General features: G+C 42.8%; 2 protein-coding genes and 1 long non-coding RNA gene across 4 annotated transcripts in view; 1 reads left to right on the top strand and 2 right to left on the bottom strand.

Moving 5' to 3' along the window:
* Positions 1 to 3,422, bottom strand: part of KIAA2012 (KIAA2012 ortholog) — a 109,772-nt gene extending 106,350 nt beyond the window's left edge. Inside the window, exon 1 of the mRNA XM_090044766.1 lies at positions 3,310 to 3,422. Within this exon, the coding sequence (XP_089900892.1) occupies positions 3,310 to 3,396 (87 nt within the window). The 5' untranslated portion in view covers positions 3,397 to 3,422. The remainder of the gene's footprint in view (positions 1 to 3,309) is intronic.
* Positions 3,423 to 15,307: 11,885 nt separating this feature from the next.
* The window catches only part of LOC149867104 (uncharacterized), a 173,643-nt gene continuing 161,106 nt past the window's right edge, over positions 15,308 to 27,844 (top strand). For both annotated transcript variants that reach the window (XR_016441985.1, XR_016441986.1), the window contains exons 1-2: positions 15,308 to 15,446; positions 18,452 to 18,527. This is a non-coding gene — a long non-coding RNA (uncharacterized LOC149867104). The remainder of the gene's footprint in view (positions 15,447 to 18,451; positions 18,528 to 27,844) is intronic.
* Positions 22,084 to 24,261, bottom strand: FZD7 (frizzled class receptor 7). Its single transcript, XM_090044756.1, has one exon. It carries the CDS (start codon positions 23,872 to 23,874, stop codon positions 22,219 to 22,221), a length of 1,656 nt encoding a protein of 551 aa, XP_089900882.1. The 5' UTR covers positions 23,875 to 24,261; the 3' UTR covers positions 22,084 to 22,218.

Below are 27,844 nucleotides of genomic sequence, written 5' to 3'. Positions count from 1 at the left end.
CCAGATTCAAGTTAACTCACAGTCCCCCAGCATGCTTTGCATGTCCCCGCTGCCCCCATAGGGTGGGTGGACTAGCCTTGGCCCATACTGTCTGCTCCAGCTGAGCAGGGAGGCATGCTCTGGCCTGAGCCATTACAGGCATGTGGCTGGATTTTCAGAATCAAAAGTGAATGTCTGTTCACTTGATTCCTGGTTCAATCTACACAGTTTAGATTAATCTGTGAAGACTGAATTGATTCAGCCTCAGGCTTTTTGACTACCTGTACTTAGCCTAGACAATGGTCTAATTTGGGGATTTTTTCAAGAATGGGTATCTCTCTTAAAAACATCCGTTGGCTGCATGGCAATGCAGACCAGCATTACAGAACAAAAATTATGACCATCTTCTCTGGAGGAATGTGTGAACGTTGTGAACACTGGATGTGTTTCAGTCAGCAGGCCCAGATGATCTTCATCCAAGAGTACTGAAGGAATTGGCCAGTGTCATAGCAGAGCCACTGTCATGGCTGTTTGAGCACTCTTGGTGCTTAGGTCAGGTCCCAGAGGACTGAAAAAGGATCAATGTGGTCACTATTTTCAAGAAGGGGAGGAAGGAGGATCTGGGTAACTATAGACTGATTAGTCTCACCTCTATCCTTGGGAAAACCTTTGAAAAATTATTAAGGATCACATTTGTGGGAGTCCAGCAGGAAAAACAATGCTGAAGGGCAACCAGCACAGATTCATAGCAGGTACATTCTGCCTTACTAACCTTGTTTCTTTTTATGACCAGGTCACAAAATGCTTAGATGCAGGAATCAAGGTAGTTGTCATCTACTTGGATTTTAAGAAGGCCTTTGATATGATATCTAATCCTATTCTCACAGATTAACTGAGCAGCTGTGACGTAGATGATTACACAGTTAGGTGCATGGCAAATTGGCTTAGGGGTTGCACCCAGAGAGTTGTGGTGGATGGGTTGGTATTGACCTAGAAAGATGTGGGCAGTGGAGTCCCACAAGGCTCAGTCCTTGGACCTGTGCTGTTCAATGTCTTCATCAGTGACTTGGATGAGGGTGTGGAAAGCACTCTGTCCAAATTCACAGATGATACCAAATTATGGCATAAAGTTAACATACTAGAGGGTAGGAAACAAATCTAGGTGCATCTGGACTGGTTGGAAAAGTGGGTGAAACAGAATAGGATGCAGTTCAACAAGGACAAGTGCAAGGTGCTGCACCTAGGAAGAAGGAATCACCAGCATGCTTACAGGCTGGGGGAGGACCTGCTCAGCAGCATGGCAGTGGAAAGGGATCTTGGAGTCATTGTTGACACCAAGATGAACACGAGTCGTCAGTGTGATGAAGCAATTGGTAAAGCTAACCACACTTCATCACGCATTAGCAGGTGCATGACAAACAGGTCCAGGGAGGTGATACTTCCCCTTTATGCGGTTGCAGCTGGAGTCAGGTGGCAGCTGGAGCGCCTCCCTGAGCTCCCTACCCTGCACGAGCTGCCCCTGCCCTTGCCCTCCTGGCTCCCACACTAAGTGCAGCCCCGGGGCAGCCCATGCCTCGCTGTGTCTCAGGCCAGAGTTGGAGTACTGCATCCAGTCTTGGGCACCACACTTAAGGAGGAATATGGACAACGTCAAGATGGTTCAGAGGAAGGCCACTCATATGGTTAGGGGCCTGCAGGCAAAGCCTTATGAGGAGAGATTCAGGGCCCTGGATCTCTTCAGCCTTTGCAAGAGAAAGCTGAGAGGTAATCTTGTGGCCACCTGCAAATTCATAAGGAAGGTAGGGAATAGGAGATGCTCTGTTTACCAGGGCATCCCTTGGAGTAACTAGAAACAGTGGCCACAAACTGACAGAGAGCAGATTTAGGTTAGACATCAGGAAGAACTTCTTTACAGTAAGAGTTGCCAGAATCTGAAATGGGCTTCCAAGGGAGGTGGTGCTCTCCCCCACTTTGGGGGTCTTTAAGAGGAGGCTGGACATGCACCTGGTTGGGATCTTATGACCCCAGTGCTCTTTCCTGCCCAGGGCAGGGGGTTATATTTGAAGATCTGTAAGGTCCCTTGTGGCCCAAACATCTTTAAATATCCAGGAAGTCTATGCTTTTTATTCTGAGATACTTCCCCAAGCATTCCGATCCTGCTGTGATGGATGCCCTTGAAAGCACAGGTAAGTTAGATAACAGGCTCAAGACTTCTATCCCTTAGCCTGCCACATATGGAAAACACTGATTTATCAGCAGTCACAGGTCATTCAAGGAGACCTGGAACACAACCATGTAGCCATTTATCCAGGAAAAACTCTGACTGGGGTAAAGCAAGGGTTTCCAAATTCTTCTCATAAGAACAGCATTCACATGATATTGTTGATGTAAAGCTACAGCTCCTTGCTTTGGCTCCAACTACAAACATTTTCATCAGTCAGTAACTACACTGAACACCTTACTGAAAAAATAGGAGTTTTTGATTTCCCTGGATTGTACAATAGCAATTTGAAATAGCAAGATCAAGTTATTTTATGCAAATAGTCTTATATAAATCACAGATAAGGTAATTTAACCAGACTCTATTCTGAGTGTCTCTGGTCCCAACTCTGCTGACAAAAAAAAATGAACTGGTATAACTTAGAGGGGAGTTTGGGACAAATGTTGAGCCCCATCATACAGGTAGAAATCTAGAGTAACTCCACTCTACCGTGTGATATCAGAATATAGCCCCCACTCTTTAAAAATAATTATCCAGTTGCAGTTGGTCATGCCCAATTAATTCTGAAGTCCTGGAGCCATTTTGTTCACTACTACTGAAATATACAGGCTTCCCGTTACAAAAAGAGTGGTGCTCCTTATTAGCCTGTCTAAGTGCTCCTCATTGCTCTGGAATTGGTTTGGAATGTGCTATTTGTATATGCTACATAAAATATTATCTCAAATCAGTGTAGAAAAATTCAGCAATTATGATTTAAGCTCATAACTGTTCCATGCAGATGCCAGAACTGTGTATAGCCAGGAAACAACTCTTCTAAGAACTAAGAAACAAAGAAAATGAACAATAAGTATTTCCCATCCAGAATCTATTTCCCTGTTGGATTCTTTACAGAATCAAGAATCCTGGTTCAAGATTCTCCACTTTTAATTACAGCACACATGTGCTTCTTATATTACTAAGGCAAATTTAATTTTAACTACTAATGAGCTCCTGAAAACAAAGGTGACTGAACAGTTACTTTTATAACAGTTAAAAAGACAGAACAAAAAACAACTGTGCTGTAGAATCCTTAATAGTTTGTTTGCCACATATCTGTAAATGTGACTCACCTCTGGTTCAAAATGCACCTCCAGTTTCTCCTGGGTTTTTTTGACCACCTGCCCAATACCACGGCTTAACAGCGAGAGATTAGGCATTTTTTGTTTGTGACTGAGCAACTTCAGTGACCTATCATCTTGCCTCTGAAACTGTAAATTTGTTTTCAGAGCAGTCAACCAGACAGTTTTGTAGACATGATCTTTGTTATGAAATATATTAAATCATAAATCAGCTCCTTATCAATGCACAACTCCAAATAGCAGAAGAGCCAGGTTAGGGTCCTGGAGTCCTGAATCTCCTTCACAGTTTGTGGAAACAGTTACTTTTTCTCCTGCTTGTCCTGCGCACTTGTTCTTTCTACTGATATGTGAAACACCACCATCCTTTTTACTGTGATCAGAGGTTGTTTCTCTGTTACTATGGCAGCAAAGGAAAGTTGCTTAAACCAGCAAGAGGGAGATAGTGTGTGAGAGAGCAGAGATTCAAAGGGCCAGGCTCAGGTTTCATTATTTGTTAACCCAGTCTGACAGAGACAGACTGGTTAGTGCTGGAAGGGACCATTACCTGGGCCATTTTATATAATACTCATCATTCACATATTTGTATATGTGTCCATGTACAACTCCGCTAACTTCATTTTTGTGGTTCTCAGCTTTTTATTTATATAATGATGTAATGTTAGAATAGGAAAAAATTCACCTCTACATTAAGCCATAAAAGAGGGAGGGACCCGCAATGTGAAAATTTGTTCTCTAGACTAGAGCCTATACTTGTGATCTGCCTGCTTCTTCTGTGTGTACACACACAAATTCATAAATTCTTTGTCCTTCATTCTGGTGCAGGTTTCTGTTTCTTTGACTTCTTTGTTAAGGTACTCAACTTACATTAGGAATTTAACAGGAACCAGAGGGCAGGGAACAATCACTGGGTAAAACTAAATTCTACTTGTAAGAGTTGGACAGTGTACATATTGAACCCTCCAACAAGGGACTAGGGCATAGGAAAGGGAAATGAAATAGGTACCTGGAGCCAGTAAGTGAGGTAAAGATCAAGATCAGAGGAGGGGCCTGAGGGGCGATTTGGACTGGCTGGAGTGACAAAGAAACACAGGGTAAAGGGAAAGGACTGAGGGTTGAGGAGCGATCTAAAGAGGATCTGATGAGGTTCTGGGGGAGAACTGGGAGTGACTTGTTAAAGAAAAGAATCAGATAGAGATACTGGTATGGAATAAGGAGTCTGAGGAGGAAGATTGGAACTGGGAGCTCTGGAGCAGAGGCAATGATAAAATTCAATTCCTCAGGTCATCTGTCTCAACCATGAGATCATCCTTTCAATTCTGCACACCCCTGCCTTATTCACATCACTACTTCTATTCTCTTCTATTATCAGCAACAGTGGGTGCATCTACACATGCATTAATGTGCTTTTTCTAATGTGCATTAAATTTTGTACCTCCAGTGTGAGGTACCAAATAAATTCGCATTAGGTTGCCCTAATGCACACTACCAAAAGCGCACTTTTTAAAGTGATGCTTCAGGAACAGTAGCCTATTTTACTGTGCAGTAGCCTATTTGCACAGTTTTTATGTGACACTTTAATGTACAGTAAAATAGGCTACTGTGCATTAACGTGCACATACAGATGCACGCAGTCTCTTTCACTATACCATCCTGTTTCATTTCCAGAGAACGTTTGCTCTGTGTCCTGAATGAGGTCTATGGAAAAAGCAACATGTGCTTATATAATTAAAGATGGTATCATAATGCTGCCATACAAAGGGAATCAAAATAATATTAGAGAGATTACTATAATTCTGACATTGTCTATCACTTGATTTTGCAACTTTAACAGTGTTCTTTTAATTTGGTTTTTATGCAAAATAATTTATACACTATTAGGTATGTGCTTGAAGTCTTTGACCAAGGGCAAAATAGAATATTCTGGGAAGCTGATAGGGCCAACTCTTACCTCACTCTTCAGTCAGACAAGTATAGCATAATTTGTGGCACTGAGGCTAGATAATTGGTGTGTAGGATAATCTAACCCACTGAACAGGATCGTGTCTGTTCAATACCCTAAACACAAAATCATTCTGAGGTCACCTGAAGTGTTATTCATTCAATAAGTGGCACTTTCCCACTGAGATCCCCCTAAACTGAGATCTTGTGGTCATTAAGGGTTGTGTGGGATCTATGACAAGGCTGGGCTGTAGTTCTGATATGCTGCCAAATTCTGCTGATTGAAATTCCTTCTGTAGATGCAAGTTAGGGTAGTCCTCACTGCTTAATCTTAGCTGTTTTGCAGCATTTAGTGTCCACTGTTTTTTTGGAATCACATAATGACATTCAGCTGTGGAAAACAGTTCTTACGCTCCACTTTTGAGATGATCATGCAATAGGGCTAGGTGCAGCAATCTGCACATGTGCATATGTGTATTCACCTGAAGGAACTAATCCTGTGGTTAGACCTTAATCAGGCCACTCCAATTGACTGCAATAAAAGTTTTCTTAAATTGGAACTGAGTAACAACTCAGTATAAACCATAAGAGTTTGGTCAAGCAGTGGGAACTATACAGGACAGAAGGTGCTCAATTTTAAAGGGTGTGTTGTTTAGTACTAAAGTATGCTGTATGTATTTTGTTAACTAAAAGGTTGTTCTAGAGATGCACAATATGGCCATGAATAATTATTAACAGGAATTCAAGAGGAGTCTGACAAATGACAATGAATATTATAGGCCTCACTAAATTCAGAAGCACTCCACTTAGAATGTTGAATGGAAACACTGGGCTTGATTTTCTGTTCTGTTTTTGTGCAGGAATGACACAGGGCTTTAAATTCTTACTGTTCTGTTCCTCTTTTGAGGTCAATGCAAGCCATGCTGAATCCCCAGAGTTGGTTAAGATGGCCCAAAGGGTGCTATAGGTCCAGATTGCTATAGTCACATGGGGATTTCTGACAGCTGGACCACAGCTGTGATCTACATGTGCCCTATAGTCTTTTGACCACAACCTCCACATTTACCGACTGTAAGTACAGCTGTTTTTCTGGCTTCTTGTATTGAAGACTCCCTGCAGTGTTAGATATCTCTAGTGGCCAGATACCCTGGAGCAGAACAAAGGAGCAGTAATGGAATAAGGAACCTCGTGTTGGTCCTTTGGGAATTCTGCTGTTTTCACCTAGGCTACCAAATGGGAGCAGCTAACAACCTGTACTGGCTTTGAACTGGCAAGCTGGGGGTGAAAGTGTCTATGTTCCATCCTTGCCCCTCCCAGAACTCACCAGACTGCCAAACTTTACTACTTCAAAAGAGGACAGGCTCCTGGATCTGAAAAAGGTTTGATTGTAGACCCATGATGCTTATTTAATATTAATCCTTATGAACTGACATATGGTAGACATGATTTTTAATCAAGACATTTAGCTGTTTTACTGCAGAGCACTATGGAATTTACATTAAGAAAAAAATGTGCTGTCAGTATAGTACACGGCTGCCTAGAAATCAGAGTGGAAAGTCAAGTTTGAAACAAATTGGCATCTGATCAGATAAAAATTCAAATTGGTAACATTTGTGCTGGAAAACAAGTCAGATCTGGGATAAATGGGATCCAAGTTATTCTATTTTATTCCTTTTGCAAAGGAATTAAATTTGAACAGAGTATTGGACTTAATCTAGGCCACCTTTGCATGAAGGTTTATCTGCACACTTATCTGATCGATCATCCTCATAGCTGTATCGGTTTAAAATAAAGAGTTACTTGGAAGAGAGGTTGCATAATGTACATTTTTAAAAAAATTGCTTTGCAAATCAAATACTGGAGGTTAAAATGTTTTCTGTTGTTGTTCTCCTGGCTCAGTATGGTTTAATATTAGTAGGTGCTTTGATCCTCAGATGTTTTTGTAATAGATTACCCCCTTTCTGACTCATTGTGTGAGCTCTATCAGGTACTGAAAGAGTTAACAATATGTTTCAGGCCTCAGCCACCACATGCACTTAATGCTCCGTCCAGCTCTCACATGGTTTGTATTCTTGCGCTGCTGGAGCAGTGTGTTCATGGCATCTGGTTCCCTGGCAACAGCTTTCATTGGCTCAATCAAAGCCTTTTCTTCTTAAGAAAGCTCCCACTGTGACACCCTACTACCACCACTAATCACCATCTTAACCAAGTGTTTAAGGTGCAGCTGGTACAAAAAGTAGTGCTTGTACATGTGAGATGATTAAGAAGCTACCTTAGAATACATCTGCCCCAAACAGCGCACACACTGGTTTGTCTGTACGCACTGGAAGATATTTGCCTTTCTGCTGGAAGTGATGTGGGGCAGGACACAGAGTCTCTTTAGACATGATCTGAGGCACAAATCCATAAGCCTTTGTGTTTAGTGAATGGCTGTTTCCTGTTTTAGTTGGGTGGGGTTTGGGCTTCTGCGGACTGGTTTGGACCAGTTCTGATCAGTTTGAACTGATTTTGACTGGGTGTGAACCAGTTTCGACCTGGTTCCAACCCGATCTGAACCAGTTCTGACCTGACTTGAACCAGTTCCGACGGGTTCTGAATGCTTTGAACCAGTTCTGAATGGTTCCGGCTGGAACCCGTCTTTACTGGTCGGAACTGGTTCGAAGTGGTCGGAACCGGTTCAATTAGGTTGGAACCAGGAAGAAATCTCCTAATGTGTGAACCAGAGGACAATGATAGTAAAGATTTCTTGAGCCTTTCACTTTTTAAAGAGGTTGGAAAAGCTTTTATTGGAGGCACAAACAAATACCCCATCCCCTTTGTATAGAACTTGGGGTTTGGATTGGAGGCCCAATTAATAAACAAAGAAATTAACAGTCCCTTTAGCATGCTTCCCTCAGAAAAGTTTTCTCTGTCTAATGGGATAGATGCTTAAAAGTGATAATTCCACTTTTTTTTTCCAGCCGTTGACTGGCAGTCTTGGAAAGTGACTCATCTTCTGTGACCCCAAACAGAGTTGCACTTTACAGGACTGACCTGCTGGAGAGACCTGGCCTCACACTGAAGAGGCGGGCAGGGAGCATTTCCAGCAGGATGGCTCCAGGTCTGAGACTCTCTGCCAGAAGCAATTAGACCGTGCCTATATGTGCTTTGACTGTTTCTAAACATAAACCATGCCTTCTTGAGAACCCTTCTGCCTAGGACCATCCACCACTTCAAAAAGTAAAATGAATCCACGCGCTCCTTTAAACCTAGGGAAAGAAAGGAAGAAAACTAATTTTAGAGTGTTGTATGCTTTGTTTCCCCTAGTTCTGCTTGGCCTTGGGGTGTTAAAATGATCGGTCCCCGAGAGAAGAGAGGAAGACCAGTTTTGAGGTTACATTACTAGATTGAGGCTTAGGAATTTTGGGTTAATTTCTCATACCTGCCACAGGCATTCTGTATGACCCCGGAGAACTCCCTTAATTTGTCAGTTCCCCATTTATCCAGAATACCTTTGGTTAAAGAAGATCTGTTTTTTTCCCTCTTTGCTCTACCAGCACCTAGAACAGCAAGACCCTACTCCGTAACTGGGGGTCTCTAGATATAATAATATTACCAAACTAATTTCTCAGTGAATAGATTTTTGAGAAGTTTGAAGAGACATAATTTACAAAGTTATAAATGATTGAAAAAATATATTTATCATATGCAGTATTTAATTTATTACTGCTGTCATTCCCAATTTATAACTTTTTACTTTCTTCTCCTGAAATATCTGTTTGGCAGCCATTGATCCTTCTGGATCATAGTATATATGAGAGGTCACCCAGACCTTTGATGTATATGCTTAGGAAGGAGATTTTTTTGGATGAACAGAGGCTGCCCAGACTTTCCACCCCTGCTTTAGGCCACTGAGACAGTATCCAAAGGCCAGACTGAGTCCAGATGTTTGGTGCTTCCATGGCTGTATTTGTATATATATTAACCTAATAGGATATTTCAGGGAAGCGCCCTGTGATTCAGTGGTAGAATCCTTGCCTGTCACAAAGGAGACACTGGTTCACAGTCCCAGATGCTAATACAAATACATACACACATACATATATTATGGAGAAGAGATTAACAAGTTATACATTGGGAAGAACAGCAGTAATGAATGAAACACTGCATATGACAAATGTATTATTTCCAGTCATTTATAACTTTGTAAATTATGTTTCTTCAAACTTATACATTACAATGTTGAATTTGATATACCTGCTTTTGAGGCTTGGAACAATTTTTTTCTGAAGGTGTAACTGCTATACTTTTTTTCATCACTTCCCAAAGCTTCTGCCCTGTGGGAACCCTGTGAACATTTTGCTGAATATATCCTTAATACATCAGGTACTCAACAAATTAACAAACTTCCTAGGAAGGAGGCAATTACCATCCCTACTTCTAAAAGTGCTAGCAAGTATCTTTATATGATTAGTGAAATTTATGCACAGCAGCACTGATGGAGAAGCAAAATCAATTTTCTCTCCTGTCCTTAGGCAAGGCAAGAATTTGTAAATTAAATTTAGTTTTATAAAAAAAGTTGTATTTCTTTTTTGAAAGATTTTTGGAGTACATAAAACTCCTATTTCCAGAGACTTTAGTTGTCTAATTTTCTTTTCAAACCATTTCCTGTTCAAAACATCCAATCTGTTCTTTTTGCTGCAGAAAAAAATGCATTTCAAACCTACCAACGTTATTTATGAGTATATCTTCAGTTCTCCATTGGAATACTTAATAAGCCCACTAGCACTCTGAACTGGCTAAGCCTCGGCATGACACTATGCTGCCTGCAGCCAAACCGTGAGAACTGCTAGGACTGAAATCAAGCCTACATCACAGATGGAGGCTGCATAGGGAAATGGCCTCCATGAGTTGCCTCCAGTATCTGAGTTCCTATTGGAACTTTTCCACCCGTCATTTTATAAAACAGCAGGAATTGAGTCTTTCACACTAGGAGTCAATTAAAGAAACCCAAATTATTGCCATTTGAATAAACAATTATTTCTTTTTCACTCTCACAGAAGCTCGGTACAATAAACTAAAAACCAGAACTAATTAAATGATCAGATAGTATAAATCCTATTAGAAGTGTTTCATCTGGCTTAATTAATTCTTGCCTGAAATCATAGCTACTTTTAGTAAATGCTAGATGATTTTTTTAAAAATGGATCCAATTTATATCTGTTTCCAAGACCATTAATTTACTCACTCTTGGCAGATAATATGGAACTATTTACAGAATTGTTTACTCCTAGAGAGAATTTCTACCCTACAGAGGGCCCAAATCCCAATGCATGAAAAATATCTCACAGGTCAGAAAAGTAGATTAAAAAAAAAAAAAAGAGTTCAGCAGTAAGATAAACCAAAGCCAGAAAATGCATTGCAGCCAATTAATTCATGGTAGAGTCACGGTAGGCTGACCCTTCTCGTTAACAGTTACACTGCTGGTCATGAATGCATTTATGTGCCTCATGTCAACTGGAACAGAAAATTGGTCCGGGGGGGGCGGGTTGGCCAAAACTTCATCCAAAACTGCAAGTGTATCTGGATTAAGAGATTTGAAAGTGAACCTATAAAATTGGAAGAGATTTAGAAACAAGATCCTATCTTTTAGTCCATCCCTTAACATCACATTATAGTAGAAGTGGTACTTAATCACTTCTGTATATTCAGAGACTAGAATAACAGTAAATCCTGGACTGAGGCTTATGACCTTTTTGTAATTAGGTCACTGAAAGAACATAAATCATTTAGGACCTATTTTTTATTTCTTGCTTACCAAAGATTCCCACTCAAGTTGAGAGGAGCTGTAAGTGCTCCAGGAATTAAGATATAATACACGATTATACATGTACTGTAATGGTAAAGCTAAAAGTAGCTGTGTGCAGCTGAACAAAGACAGTGAATTCCTACCAAGAGACCTTGGGTTTGCTTGAGGGCTTGCTGCTGCTTTGGGAGTTAAAACTGAAATAAAAAGATTGTTATTTTCAATCTTACAACAAGAAACTGGTTTCAAAGTCTGTAGCATTATTAAAGTAGTATAAAATATACCATTAAAATAATAGAGGGTTGTTGAAAAGAATCTCAGGAGTCCTCTAGTGTGACCTCCTGCACTGACATAGGATGTACTGTTCATAGATGTTAGGGGGTAGAAGGGACCTCTTGAGATCATCAGGTCCAGTCCCCCTGTGCTTGGGCAGGAAAGACTGCTGGAGTTAGATGACCCCAGCAAAGTGAGCATCCAGGTATTTTCTGAAGATCTTAAAATGTACACATATTATTTATGTCAGCAAGATGACACTGCCACAGAATAATGGTTGACAGCTACTCATTATTGAAAGCTGAGGGAAAAAATATGGAGATATCAATATAGTCCTCAATTTCTCAGGCAGTAGAAAATGGGTGGGCATATACTAAGAGGGGCATGTGATTTACAAGAGAACATCTCTGGGTACACTGTTACATTACCTTTTTGCTCAAGTGAGCCTTGTTTTTTGTACACAGTGCTGTCCTGCTTGGGCTGAAACTAACTCATTATTCATTAGTTTACAAAGGTTTGAGTTTTTCTGAAATCATTGTACTGGACAGACAACAATAACTGCATTAATGAAGTTCTTTGTCAGTGAATTTACTAGTTTTGAATTTTGATCAGAAAGATTTATTGTAGCAGTTAGTGTGCACTTAGGCAGTTCTTGTTACCAAGTAACTTTGCAGTTGAAATGCTACTGTGACCAGGTACAGGCAAAGTATTCCTCCTGCACACTTCGTTTTTGTGAAATGGGATAATTGTTGTACTTTGAAATGTTTGGAGGGTGGATTTTCTGACAGGGCAGGGAGAGAAATCACAGATATGGTCTATGTCACCAAATATTGGCAACTTATTAAATAGTATATACAATAGTAATTTTCAGCATATGAAAAAAGATTGGTATCTCTCTCCTTCTCAGCTCTTCTTCCCCATCCATCCAGCTGCAATTTAGTTTTACCAGTATTTCCACCTAACCTTTCACTTCCAGTGCTATTGAGCTATTGGCACATTGAAAATGTTGCCTTGCTATGGAACACACTGACACTCTGCACATGTACCATAGGTAGCATGTTACTGGATGGCTGCACACACTTTCCCTGCCTGACACCTGTCAATCCCTCTGCTCAGCTAAGCCCAATATCCCTGTTCCCTCTCCATCCATGTCCTTGGCCAATCCAGTCTGTTCTTCCTCCAAGCTGGACCTCTGTACTACACCCCACAAAAATCATTTTCCATTTTCAGGTTTTTATGGGTTTTTTTTAACTTTTTAAAATTAATTTTAGGTACATTTCAAAAAATATTTACAAATATCAAAACAAAATTCTCTCATACTTTCCATTCCCCACCCCCCTGTATTTTTTCAGCTGAAACAATTGAATATGAACTTTTCAATTTTGCAGTTGCCATGAATAGGCATTTTATTAATAAAAGGAAAAAACTGCCCAAAAACTTTTCCCAGCTCTACTGTTTAACCTTACCTCAGGTAGAATTGGTGCTCTCCCACAGTTATAAATAACAATTTAAATGTCACTGTTGATCACTTAGAAATATCCAGTGAACTGTTTTCTCCTTGTTGAGAAACATATTCCTGTCATGAGCAAGCTTTCTAATTGCCTGTTTCTTTTGCTGAATGGTAGGCCAGCCAACAGTCTGTCCCACCTCTCTGCACTGCAGGTATTTTTCAATACCTAGGATCACTCAGCCCATGTACATTTTTTTTACAGCCAAAAGAAACAGTTACAGGAGGTCATGCGATTCCAACACTCATCATGTGAAGAGGCGCACAGAGTGCATTGCAGTGCAGTCCTTAGAAATGGTACACAAAAGCCTAGGTGGAGAGAAGAAACACCTCTGCCCAGAGGCATAACACTGCAGCTGGGCACTTAGGCAAGAAGCAACTGCCATTTGCAACTTTGCCACTGGCATAATCATATAGCTGTGAGAGGAGATTTTTTTCTGCCCCTCACCCTACTCCCCAACCCTGTAAGCACCTGAGGCAGGTGCTGAGTTGTGGTCACTCCGTCCTAGTTCCATCTCTGTCTTTGCCATAGGTGGCAGGAGAAATTATTGTTTGGGAGGGGCTGAGGAGCATGCAGTGGTGGTGAGGCATGGCAGTGGCACTGGAGCAGTGGAACCATGCTGGGCACTGTGGTGCTGCTGCTGTCACCAACTGCTCTGAAATTAGCTGGAGGGGGGGCTAAGCCCCATTAGCCCCAGCCTTCTACCACCTTTGACCTTTGCCCCTTCCTTTGCCCCTGCCCCTGCCCTGGGAGGAGGATGACGGGAAACACTCCATAACCATGTCTCCATTTAGCCATTAGCATTTAGTAAGTTCTACAAACAAATTAAATTATTTGTCACCCAGGCCTGTCCTTTGTCTCAAAACTGAGACACTATTGAGCTGGGAACTGCAAATGTATACACAGAAGAGACAGTAGAGGCAGTCTCTGTCCCAAAAGGTATGCATCCTAAATAGACAGGCAGGAAGGGACAGAGAAGCACAGATAACTGGAGTAATGTACAGATCAAGAGAAGAGATGGCAATAAAATCTAGGTCTCTAGACTCCCAGTTCAGTGTTCCATCTACAGGACCATACTTCATCTCAGCTACTAATATTATTATTTATGCAAAGCTAAATTTAAGGACAAACTAAATTGACTAGTTACTGTTCAGTGAGTTTATGGGGGTAAGACTTAACATAGCCTGGGATAAGAGTGAGGGAAGGCATGGGACAGGTCTTCAATTTCAAGGGTTCTAACAAAACCATCATCCCCTATACTTGGTTTTATATGTTCATCTTGTTAGCTCCTCTTAATAGTTTTAACAGATTAAAAATATTAAAACTTGAGGATAGTTGGCCAAATGCAGGACAGATCAGTTTTGTTAAGGCAGTTATGAATTTGATATAAATTGGAAGATGCTAGACAGAAGCAGGAAAATGGAACTTAAGTATCCTGAGATTGTTCTGTAAGAATATGTTGAATTTTTTTATCATTTGTTTAACTCCATACCTAAGATCTTTAAATGAAACAAATTAATAGAAATAATGTTAAAATAAATACAATGGCAAAAACTTCAAGGTGCACTGAAGACAGAAAAAAAAAACGTTTCTTAGCACAGATATAAACCTTTGCATCTTCAAAGCATAGCACAAATATTCACCCATTAATCCACCTGTACAAAGGGGTGACTTCTTACTGAAAAAAGGAAAAGTTTTCTTAGAAAGAATAAATGCAAAATATAGATCTAGATTAGGGCTTCAAATTTTCTAAAGTTCGGATCCAGGATTTTGGTTTAGCCCACCATAGAAGTAGAAATGACCTGTGGAATTTGGATCTGGATTATGAAAATCCTGCCTACTTTCCTTTTCCACCACCACCTCCCAATTAGAAGAAGACCATTTAGATCAGGGCACTGCTTAATGTCTTCTATTAGTAGCCAGATTATGAACCAAATTTTGCCTTCAGCTACTTTGTACACAAGCTTAATTAAAGTTGTTTCTTCATATCCAATGGTTCTGTTATTATCTTTAGGTAAGAGAGTATGTAAGGAAAAACAATATGAGTAAATTCACTTTCTAGAATGGCTTTCTATCCACTCACATAATACCACTCAGTTTCTGACTGGTATGTGTAATTGTGTAATGGTATCAAATGACATCTATTTTACTGGCTGTTGGGTCCAGTGGAATGTTGTTTTGTACATCTCATACAGTAAGTACAGGAAATGCAGCCTGAAATTTTACAATTTGCTGTTAATTAAAATGAATTGAGAGAAAGGGGGAGAGAGACAAAAGACCATTACAAGAAAGAAATGCTCTTTTCATCACGGTTAAAATAAAAAAGATTCTATCTTTACATTTAGTTTTCACCGTTTCTAAAGTCTGACTCTTGCTTTAGATAATCAAAGCTGGCTTTGAACTAGCACACACAAAAAATCTTTTTTTCTTTAAAAATAGCCCTATAGATGTATATACATATCACAGCCTTTCATTCCTTTTATAGATCACTTCATTTTCTGCAAGAATGTGGAAGTTCTGAGCAAACCAAAGCTCACACAGGCGCCACAACAAACACAGGGAATGGGATCCAGACACATTACTGCAATTAACACCAATGTTTAATTAGCAGCCAGCTGCACTGGGTAAGAGCCTTTTGATTTTCATCTCTTTGCTGTGTTTTTGAAGTTAGATTTACCTACTACTGTAGCTCTCTTAGTTGTTATACTAATGCACATACAAAAAAAAAACCTCTCTTGGAAATTTTTGGAAGGGGGCCATAACAGACACTTGATCTGGTTCATAGCTTAGGTAAATATTTAGGAAGCAGTTTGCTCTGACTATTCATTGGAAAAAAAATAAAGGCTTTATGGCCAGGAAAATTCTTTGATATATTTGAAAAGAAAAGAAAAGAAAAGAAAAGAAAAGAAAAGAAAGCTATTCAAGGATAATTAAAGAAAGTGAGTGCTATAGGTGTCTCAGTGCAAAGAGCCATCAAGGTAACATGCAAAACCTTTACCTAAAACAGCTTTGATTTCTCTGTTTAATGTCACAAGCAAAAGGAATTCTGCATGGTTTTGCTTGTTGCCAAGGCAGGAAAATGCGCGAACACACACCTAATTCTCCTGCTTAGCCATTTCTGCAAAGGAGAAACCAAGAGGGGACATTAACAGTGTTGCTGTAAGTCATGGTGATATCTGTATTACAAAATAAAGTGTTCTGTGAGACCCTGGTAAAACAGCAGTAGCACAGAAGTGTAAACAACATGTATAAGAATTGTGCTAAAACCCTGGACACCCCTAGGGCTTCCTGACAGAATATAATCACACAAACCATAGCTAGGCTCCTTCTAAACTACAAGTTAGAAGTCTTAAGACATTTTATAGGACAAGAGAAGTGTAATCAGATCCTTTGGTAGTAGTTCATTCTGTAACAGAACGGACCTAAGACTGAGGCATACAGGAAGTACTGTGTACCTCCAAATTAACACTGGCCCACACAAGTCTGAATCCTTATCTCAGTTGCACATATACAAAAGTGTAATTGAAGACAGAAATTAGCATATTATGCTTGACTGTAACCAAGTGATATATGCCTCTCATAATGCATGCTTCAGTTCAGCTGACTTTTGAAATTACCTAGCTCAATTTCTCATTTTTATTTTTTACCTTCTAGCACCTTTTATTTGAGTCCTGACTTCCCTGTGCTCAACTTGCCTAATTTAGATAACTTAATGGAAAAGGAAAAGCTGGAAGTCTTAATTTGACTGTCTCTAGAATGGGACCTATTCACAAAATGTGTAGCCTTTGAGCAGACAGCTACCTGAGGTGCTTATGGGTCCACTACTCTTTTCTCTAGATGTCTTTCTAGCCCTGTAATCCATCTTTCATAATAATTACTCTCCTAGATAGTGTACACTGATTTTCCAGCTATAAGAATAACATGCTTACACAAAGCTAAAGCTTCACTGCAACCCAACCAAGTTCTGACATGGCTTGGCCAGCCAGCATGAACGTGTTGTTGCTAGTAGAATTTCCTGACTAATATATAAAGGGATTTTAAAAAAACCTATTGTTATTAAAAACATGCTGCAGGCCCTGCATATATATAAACAGGCAAGCTCTGTTGTTTCTTGGCTTAGTTTGGCTGGTGTCAGATAGAGGACCAATCTATGTTCAAATAGTATGGACTCACAACATAGTTTGCCTGTCTGATTGGGCCAGCCATAATTAATTAGAATCCTGTGAAATTGTGCATAAGCAGTCTTTCAACAGAGTTGAAAAACTAGTATAGAATGTACCCATACAGCAGACTGACTCTAAAACATATGCGATCTTTCCATCCTAGACAAGGAATCCCTACTTCTACTAATCATGTTTAAAAAGGGTTGGAGTCCTCTCAGTTCTGTCCCATTATGAAGCAGTAAATATCTGAGGATACCTAAAAACTGACAAACATGGTTTACTTTCAGAGCTTTTACATTTTGTGTACAACTTTAGTTGAAGTGTATCAGTTTTGAGTGGGACATTTGGGATCTTCTCCCATTCTATATGTTTTCCCGATCCTATATTATCTTATACAGCATCAGAGCTAGCAAAACCACATACACATATAAGCAAGAAACATTATCCTCATTTATCCAGAGCACGATCTTGGCAATAATTTCTGTCAGTGAAGAGTCATAATACTGCAAGATTGCCTTAAAACCTTCCCTTCAGATTCTTACCTCTTCAAGCAACAGACTGAATTTTCATCAGTGCGGTTGACAGCCCAGAGGTCGCAATCTCAAGGCCCTGCCAGATTCCGACAAATCTGTGAATTCTGCTAAATATCTTCTCTCAAGGACATGGAAAAAGGAAAGGAAAGCTAGATGCCTGGTTTTCAATAACAGGAATAGGTAGCAAGTGTGAAAAGTATGCTGTATACAAGGTCCATACAGGGGACTGAAATGGAAAGAAAATGAGATGCAGAAAGGAGAGACTTCCAGGGTACAACCAAGTGACTTTGTTTCTAAGCCCATGAGAAATTCAAAGAACGTTTACTGTTGCCAGTTGTGTGGGTTTTACTTGCATGCATAGCTCTTGGTTGCGGATGGAACACTTTGAGAACCCCCGCTTCTTCCCGGCCCCCCCCAACAAAACAAAACAAAAAAGAAGCAATCACTGGTATGGTAATTTACTAACAAAGCTGGCACATTATAAAAGCACATTTTTACATGTAAACAGAGATACTCTGTTGCTCCTGCTGTGTTTAGGATTAAAAAATGTGGAAGGTCTTCCACTTTACTAGTGCTTCAGGCATATTCTTATTTTTAGTAGAGCAATTCTGAGAAGTCAGGGGAAAAAAAGAAAATATTTTGCATGTCATAAAAAAGCAGTATTTTGTACTTCGGGATCTTTATCAATGATAATCATTACTTGCTAAGGTCTTAAAGGAGGCATGAAATCCAACCTACGTGAAAACTGAAGAGGATGAAATAACTAAAATTTCTACTGAAAGAGAAACTAGGAGATGAAAAGTGAAATTGCAGGTCAAACACATTGACAATGACTAGCAAAGGACTCCCCCACTGCTCCCCTCCCCTGCTGCTTTCCAGGTCACTTCACAAAATATCCAAGTTATTTTTAAAACCCCTTTGTTTCCATTACAGAAGCTACTGATGCTTCACTATCCCAAAGCTGAGAATGTGTTACTGTTTAACAACATCCTCACTGCAAGATTACAAGGTAACGTTGTAACACTTTTTCCCCCTCCAGCATTCAAGGTACCTTTTATTGCCTGATGTGTTCATGGTTATTTCCATTATGAACCAAATTCAGTCTTGATGCAAGTCGCATCTATTTAAAAGTTAACGGGAGCTGTCATACAATAGTGTTAAATTTCAGTTTAAAAAATCTCTAAATTTAGGGATCAAATTAAAACCAAGGGAATGATTGATTAGAGGGTTATATGGCTTGCTGTAAGTGGATTCAAAGCGGAAAAGTGCTTAATAAGAAATAAACAACTGCTTTATTTGTAATGGTTTCTAGAGATTCTCTTCTGACAAAGAGCTAAAAAAAACCCAACCTGTTACCTGATGCTTGTGTCTGTTTATTAAATTTTCCATCCAGTTTCTGGACAAAGAAAATGTTTGCTTCTGACTGCAGTTTCACATGTCTGAGTAACAACTTAAAGGTTGGTCAGTCCTCTTGAGATCTTAGTTGGAAGAGAGGAGTCTAGGTATTGGGCCTGTTGAAAGTGAGTCGTTAGCTGTTTGATATATTAAGAATTAATTGCATATTTTGCACCAGAACTATGAAAAAGCATGCCATAGGTGTCAGTTCTAACACAACTAAAACATTCCCAGTTTTTCAAAGTCCTGACTGCTGCAACCATTACATCAGACAGTAAGTAATGATGGATTAATGGGAGGAAAAATGTTTATAGAAAGCTTCAGGTTTCCCTTAGTGAGCAGAGTGAAACCACCTTCAGCAATTATCAGTGAGTTCCTGTCATAGGAAGAGTTTGAAGAGGCCTGACTGAGCTATGAAGCAAAGGTCTTTTAAAAGTAAATCTGACAGAAGTGAATGATTTTGGTGAGCAGTTAGTGATGTCTAAAAATGATAAAGGTGGCCATTGTAGAAAAAAACAGCATAAATGAAGGCTGCTCTGAAAATGATTTGAAATCAATATTCTGTGCAGAAGACTTTAAAACTGTCTGAGAGTACAGTGTTCGCTTAAAAAAAAGTTTTTAAAAAAACCCCACACCTGATTCTATCATGGGACAGTCAGTAAATAAAAGATCTATCCTGTAGGGCTATGGGGCCTACAGTATGAAGTTAGAAGATGAACTCCCATGATGGGATGCATTCAGCCATGAACAAATTGGCTTGTATTAAGAAAAATCAAAAGTCTAATTTAAGAATAACTGGCACTGCTAAAATTTCATCTTTGATCATGGACAGAATGAATCAAAAGGCAGAATAATCCAGGTTGGCTGAAATTCTCTACTTTGTTTAGGAAAAAAAATTTGATTTAATAATTAGTGACAAAGTTGTGGCTGCAAAATCAGTGTCAAATCAACTTGCTTTATCAATTTCCAGACAAAGGCCATACAGCTAGGGTTCTGAAGTGTTCAATTTAGTTTAAAAAAAAGTTTAGATAGCACATGCTTAATCTTATAAATTTTCATATCACTGTGAAAAAAGAAAGCAGAACAGAAGCCTGATCAGAGTATTAAATAATTAATTAAACTCCTGCCCCAAGAGTTTTGAAAAACTCAGAACTGAATACAGGGAAAGATGTGGGGAGAAAAGGCAATTCAAAACATTTCCTTTATGAAAGGTATTAAAAAGAAATCTCTTTTCAGCCATAGGTTTCAGAGTGCTACATGGCTGGCAAAGTATCCTCCTCATCATCCCTATTTTACATATAGGGAAACTGGTTAATCAGCTTGCCCATAGACAGGAGCAGAGCCAGGAATAAGATCTGGTTGGGATACAAGGAAGCACTTCAAGGAGTTCAGGGACAGCAAAGATGCTTTTAATCAGCTGAACAGGTGATATAAGATGCTAATGCTTCAGAAATACTACTTTCTGAGCCATGTTCAGTTTCTGATTAATTTTGTATATATTTGCCCAGCTAAACTCCCTTCTATTTGTAAAACCAAAGCCTAATTTGAGTCATGAGAGAAAAAGTAGAAGATAAAAAGAGCTGTATTCCTCTACACATAACATTAAGAATATACAAAACAGAATCTATAAATAAATATATATACATGCAGAATATACAAATAAATCATTTTTGGAATAAATACTTTTGAATAAAAAATCATTTATTTACGATCTGTACATGGGATAAAGTGGGGTCTCATACAGACCTTCAAAACAAACAAAAAAGTAAAAACATAAATATGTATTTTCTTACAAAATGAGACATTTACAATATATACATACTGCATTGCCTTACTTTTCCATGTGCACATTGTGAAAGACAAGACACAAACCCTGTGTACATTTGAGATCAGGAGAACTGAAAGATTTGACTCATGGGATGTTCTTTCCCCTGCTCTCTTCCCCCCCCACCCCATTGCTGCATACTCTTTAGACAGCAAGCTGGCTATCCTCACTCTGAACACTGTTTTTTAAAGTTTCCTTCTAGTTTACTGTTCTTCATTCAGGGAGGCAAGAGGTGAGAGGGGAAGAACAATTTATGGCAGGGGGTGGGAAATCTTATAAAAAATCCAGAACATTATTTATCTTTAGGGAAGAAACAGAATCAAACCCTTTAGATCATATCAAGCTAAAAAGTAGTAATTTCAGAAATAAAAATATGTAAAAAGTCACGTTATAAAATTTAACATGATTTAAGAACAAAAAAAATCAATCACAATTCAGAAGAAATATGGCACTTAGAAGTTTAGTTTTTTAATCAGTTAAATCAGTCTGAAAATGTGTCACTTGTGATCGCTGGGAACTTCAGTGTTTGCACTTTTATTTAGAAAGTACAAAACTCTTCACACCCACAATAAATTGACCAGATCAATTTAAAAAAGGGCGGGGGGACGTGGAGGGGGGTGGTGGAAATCACTGTACCATGATTCACTAATGTGCCCTCTAGGGAAATAAGAGGATAAGGCAAAGGAGCAGTTCCCGATCTGAACTCCTGTCCTCCAAATCCAGCTGCTCTTTTACTGGACCCAGAGCATCTCAAGAAAGTGGGCTTGTAGGGAGACCAAGTGGTATGAGACTATCTCAGCACAGCCTGGCCTGTCAGGTGTTTTGAATTACGATTTCTTTTTAAGTCTGGCATTTCCCTCCGCTAGAAAAAAGCAACCCGGACTGAGGAGCGTGGAAACACCCCGCCACCTCCCTCTCTCATGAAAGGAGCCTTCATCTGCAGGAGCTAGTCCCCACCCCCCTCTCCAGGCTGCACCCCAACGACTTCTTTTTGTTAGCTTGCCTATAAAAACCGATCTCCTGCCCAGGCCTTTCCACGGAGAAAACACTTTTGTTTCCCCCTTTGTCTCCTGTAACAAAGGCAGGGGGTGGAGGGCGGGCTGAAAAGCAACAAGTCATTTCTTTTCAGGGTGTTAAACAGCAGCCCGCTCCCCCCTCCCCCCCAGCAGCACGGACACCCCACGCGAGTGTGATCTCCGAAGCAAAGGCACCCCCGTCCCGAGCGGGCCCCCAGCTGCCCGGGGATCGCTCGGCCGGGCTGGGGATCGGCCGGGAGAGGGAAGCCGGCCCGGCCGCCGCCCCCTCGGGAGATCCGGCTTCATCTCCCGCCCCGGCAGGGTTGCCCGGGAATAAAACAATGCCGGGAGCCTGGAAGGGCACTTACTCCGCGAGGCCGGGCCTGAGGCCCCGCGCCGGGCGCCACCAGGGCTCCCCGGGACGCCCGCAGGGCAGGGGGCAAGGGAGGGAGGCAGGCTCGCCCTCATACCGCCGTCTCCCCTTGACTGCCGCTGCTGAGCCGGTGGTAGAAGCGCCGCCAGGACTGCAGGGTTTTGCCGGACCAGATCCAGAAGCCGGTGGTGATGCCCACGATCATGGTCATGAGGTACTTGATCATGAAGACGGTGAAGTCGGGGCTGGCGGGCGCCACGTGGCTGGGGCAGGGCACGGCGTAGGTCTTGCAGGTCTGCAGCAGCCAGGTGCGCTCCCAGGCGGGGCGGAAAGCCTGCTCGTAGAAGTAGCAGGCCAGCACGATGGTGGCGGGCACGGTGTAGAGCACGCTGAAGACGCCGATGCGCACCATGAGCTTCTCCAGCTTCTCGGTCTTGGTGCCGCCGTGCTTCATGATGGTGCGGATGCGGAAGAGCGACACGAAGCCCGCCAGCAGGAAGGACGTGCCGATGAAGAGGTAGACGAAGAGCGGCGCCAGCACGAAGCCGCGCAGCGAGTCCACGCTGTAGAGCCCCACGTAGCACACGCCGCTCAGCAGGTCGCCGTCCACCTGCCCCATGGCCAGGATGGTGATGGTCTTGACGGCCGGCACGGCCCAGGCCGCCAGGTGGAAGTACTGCGAGTTGGCCTCGATGGCCTCGTGGCCCCACTTCATGCCGGCCGCCAGGAACCAGGTGAGCGACAGCACGACCCACCAGATGGAGCTGGCCATGCCGAAGAAGTAGAGGATCATGAAGAGGATGGTGCAGCCCTCCTTCTTGGTGCCCTGCGCCACGGTGCGGTAGGCGTCCTCGGCGAAGCGCTCCGCGCAGGCCGCGCGCTCCTGCAGCACGAAGCCGGCCACGTGCGCCACGGCCACCATGAAGTAGCAGCCGGCCAGGAAGATGATGGGCCGCTCGGGGTAGCTGAAGCGCCGCATGTCCACCAGGTAGGTGAGCACGGTGAAGAGCGTGGAGGCGCAGCACAGCACGGACCACACGCCTACCCAGAGGCGGGCGAAGCGCACCTCGGCCTCCTTGAAGTACATCAGCCCGTCGGGCCGGCCCGGCTCGCACGGCGCCCCGCAGTCGCGCTCGCCCAGGAAGCGGTAGCCCAGGTAGGGCGGCACCTTGAGCTGCCGCGGGCACGAGAAGGCGAAGCCGGCGGCCGGCGGCGGCGTGGCGGGGGCCGGCGGGGAGCCGGCGGCGGCGGGCGGGAGCCCCGTGGCGCCCGCCCGGCCGCCGCCGGCCTCCGACGTGTTCTGGCCCACGCAGATCTCGCCCGCGCCGTGCACCGGGAAGTGCTCGCAGCGCAGCCGCTCGGGCCACTGGAAGCCGAACTTGTTCATGAGCGCCTCGCAGCCCTGGCGCGCCCGCTCGCACAGGCTGCGGCACGGCGGGATGGCCTGCTCCAGCACCGTGCACACGGGCGCGTACATGGAGCACAGGAAGAACTTGAGCTCGGGCGAGCACTGCACCTTGACCAGCGGGTAGAACTGGTGCACCTCCAGCCCCGCGTCCTCCTGGCTCGTGTGGCCCAGCAGGTTGGGCAGGATGGTCTGGTTGTAGGCGATGTCCGTGCACAGCGGGATGGAGATGGGCTGGCAGAACCCGTGGTCCGGCACCGAGATGCCCTTCTCGCCGTGGTACTGCTGCGCCGCCGGCACGGCCAGCAGGGCGCCCAGCAGGGCGGCCAGGCCCCGCCACATCCTCAGCGTCGCGGCGGGGCCGGGGTCGGGGCCGGGGCGGGCGCGGCCTCGGCTCCTTCCGCCGCCAGCGCGGGGCGCGGGGCCGGGGCGCTGCGGGGCAGCGCTCACGCCCTCCCGCCCCGGGCAGGGGGGGGCAGCAAAAGTTCCCGGGGACGTCGCCGCCGCGGGGAGGAAAGGCACGAACCCGGGCAGAGTCTCCGCGCCCCCGAGCCCGGCCTGCGGGCGGCCGCCTCTTCCACCGGCGGCTCCAGTAACTTTTACAATCCGGCGGCGGCGCGGCGAGGAGCGGGCGGCCGCCGCGTGTCTGCCTCTCTCCCGGCGATAGCGACAGCTCCGGCCCGAGCGGGGCGCACAAAAGATACACAGGGCTCCGTCTGCCGCCCCGCCCCGCCCCGGCCCCATTCACAAACCGCGCGGCGGGCGGGGCCCCGCGGCCCTGCCGCCGCCAATCGCGCCCCGTGTTGTCCCAGCAGTGCGGCCGCGGATTGGTGGTCGCAGGGGTGAGGGGAGGGAGGGCAGGGCTAGAGGACGGGGTGGGTTGCGATCAGAGGAAAAGTTGAGGAAAAGTTTTCCCCGGGTCTGAGAAGCTGCGGCGCGGAACTGCGCACCGGCTGCCGGGGGGCTTGCGCGGAAAGATTTCCCTCTCCGCTCCCCGGAAACACCCTTCCTGTGAACGCCGGGGGTGTGGGGCTTGCCGCTGTGGAGCTGCGGAATGAAATGGGAAGTGAAATCCTGGGAGCAGGATTCCCAGAGGGCGTCTCTGGCGTCTCCGGGAATCCTGCTCTCAGCGACGTCCTCTGGGAGCAGGATTCCGAGGCTGCCCTCAGAGTAAAGTACCATTCATTGGACAATTTATTATATATATAAATGCTGCTGGATAAATTATCCTGCCACAGAAGAACTGAACTTCAGGCTGTAACAGCAACTCCAATCCACACTCACAAAACACAAGGTGCCTTTTTAAATTGTAGCAAAGATTACTCCGTAAATGAGCAGGAAGTGTTGATTTCTATTTTAATGATCCTGGGTGAATCTATCTATCTATCTATCTATCTATCTATCTATCTATCTATCAAGGGATAGCTAGCTAGCTAGATATAAACACCCAGGATCATTAAAATAGAAATCAACCCCCTGCTCATTTGCAGAGTAATCTTTGCTGGGATTTTAAAAGCCACCTTGTGTTTCATAGGTGTGGGATTGAAGTTGCTGTTCCAGCATGAAGTTCAGTTCTTCTGTGGTGTGGCAGAAGAACTGAATTTATCCAGCAGCTTCAATTTTAAGACAGATGAAGTTGGTTTCTAAATGCTTTGCTCTTGTTATGTATCACTCAAAAATGGAAAAGCCCACTCAGTCCTGACAAAGTCTTCCCCACGCCTGCCTTGTATGGTGAGAACAGCATATAAAGCCCCAGGATCTTTAAGGAAAGTAAATGTTACTCTATGGAGAAGTATAGCTTGTCCTTCAGAAAAAGGGTCCAGTGGCTTAGAGCAGTGGTCTCCAAACTTTTTTGATTGTGCACCCCTACCAGTAAAATTTTTTTGAGCATGCACCCCCAATATATGTATATTTTATAAATAGAAATAGAAAAAGAAGTTCTAATATTTTCTTCCCACACCCCAATGGATCGTCTTGCGCGCACTGGGGTGCGTGCACCCCACTTTGGAGACCACTGACTTAGAGCATGGGTATTATTAGAGCGCCGGGGAAGCTGAATACTTGCAAAATTAGTCTCAATGTGTGGACATCAAGGGATAGCTTATCACTTCTGCATCCATACTTGTGTTTTGGGGTGTGCTGCCTTAGTAACAGTTGCTGGAGATACCTTGCCCCTAATGGGCCCAAGAACAGTCTTGTCTTTGCACTTTGAGCATCATTGTAGGAATAAAGGGGAGGAAGAGTGCTGAAAATGATCTAGCCATACTCTGGTAGGATTTGAATGTTCCTCAGACCCTGCTGTTCAACCTATCACTTATTTTCCTAAAGGGAATGTGTCTGGTGTAAATCCATTGACCTTGATTATTTTATTCTGGATTTATATATGATTACGGTAGCAGAATTTGTCTCAAGTAGCTCAGATAATAACAATATTTTGACTGCCACTGGGTGGACAGGATGCACTTTTTTGGGAGCAGTGGTACTTTGCCTTTTCCCTCACCTTCTAGGCACACTTAAGAGAAGTTACAATATAGCCCAGCATTGGTGAGGTAATAAGGAGTCTACCTTTGTTACATTATATAAGAAGATTAGATACTGTAATAGATGGACATTCAAATAGGGATTTGTTTCTCAAAAAATGTGGATTTTTTTAAATATGGTGCTGTCAAAAACACATATGTGGCAAAATTCAATTTGTTTCATTATTGTAAGAACTATTTCTGGAAAAGAAAACTTTTTCCTGTGTTATAGAACTTTGGGATCATCCCAAATAACTTGAATTCTTTAATTTGGTATAGTTACTTTCCTGGATTACTTATTTTCATACAATCAGTGACCAAGCATGGTATTTCAGTATCCTTAATTTAAATTTATTCCCATAACAAAACTTTTCTACAGACTTTCCTATGGCATCATTTGCTCCTTGACTATAACTATTTTTTTTCTTCTGTCCCATCTTTATCTAGCAATCCATGAGCTACTCAATCACTTTAAAAAAAAACTTTCCCTAAAACCTTCTTTTTCTCTGGCTTATTTGACTGACTTCCCTTGCAAAGCATTTGATGACAGTCACTGTGAAGAATGCTGTGTAAAAAGAAATGTTTCACTACTAATCAATGACAATGCACAGAAAGAAGCTAACTGCAGACTTCCTGCCCCCTGCTTTGCCCACTCTGATTTTTGGACATGAGAAATCGGGGATTCACAGCTGGTGAAATCATTTTGCAAAAGATCCTCTTTTTGTAAAGAAAATGGTTTCAGGCTTTATGGAAAATGTGACAGAAACCAACGATAGTGAGCAGCTTCAGAACAGAAATGGACACTTGGTGCTTGAGTGTTAGCATTCTGCGTAGATATGCAAGTCATATGGCAGGTGATATCATGGACTAATGTGAAGGTCCTGCTGCACCTTCAAACACTGGGACAATTTGAAGATCTGGGGTCCATGAATCACTTAGGGCAGGAAGCTGTAGAATCCACTGAATTCAATGAAACACCATGCATTGACACCAGAGCTGAATTTCATCCGAAGTATTTCTTTTCACATTGAATTCTTGTCAGTTTGCTTGTGACATAAATTTACAGTTTAAAAAAGAAATATTTTAACACTTTTATCAACTTAAAGGTGGTTTTGGAGGGGTGAGAGAAATGGAAAAGGAAAACAGGAGGCTTAAACCATGACTTGCTGATTGGACTCTTAGATCCTCTTTGCTTAACAGATGTACTTATTAGGCCACTGCTCCTCACCATCATGAACTTTGAGAGTTGATGAGGCAACTGATGTTTTGCATAGGAGTCATACAACATTACTGTTTTACATGTAGGTGCAGACATACCATATTGAAAACCACTTCAGAATTCAGTACTAAAGTGCCAGAGATAAGAGAGAAGGAAGGAAAAACTGGGGTATAAGTCAGGAAGACAAGATATCTAAATGATTCCATGAGAAGATATGAAAAAAGAGCAAGCTTATCATGTGGAAAGATACTGAAAGGCTGTTCAAGAATGTGTGACAGGATATCCTGTGTCCTTAAGACTGAGGAGGGAAGTCTTGAAGGCATGCTACCCCTTTCAAAGCCCCCCCGCCCCCGCAAACACAGATCTTCAGAATGAAGGAAACTACTATTGAGGGAGAAGAATTGGTCTCAGGATGGCAATTTTATTTAAGGAGAAGCCAGGCTGACAGCTGTGTCTGAGGCTCAGTACCAGAGTTTGGAAGTATGGGCAGTTTGAGGCTAGCTGGCCTCACAACCCCACCGCTCAGCTAGAGAGAATCTTATATAGCATAGTCCTAGAGGTAACTGTGATCTGT

This window comes from Crocodylus siamensis, chromosome 4 (assembly GCF_052110815.1).
Source record: "Crocodylus siamensis isolate JL-2025a chromosome 4, ASM5211081v1, whole genome shotgun sequence".
Taxonomy (NCBI): domain Eukaryota; kingdom Metazoa; phylum Chordata; order Crocodylia; family Crocodylidae; genus Crocodylus; species Crocodylus siamensis.
This window is presented reverse-complemented; position numbering and strand designations above follow the sequence as displayed.

Excerpts from the sequence above, each read along its gene's own strand:
- FZD7 (XM_090044756.1), bottom strand. The coding sequence starts at position 23,874 with ATGTGGCGGGGCCTGGCCGCCCTGCTGGGCGCCCTGCTGGCCGTGCCG.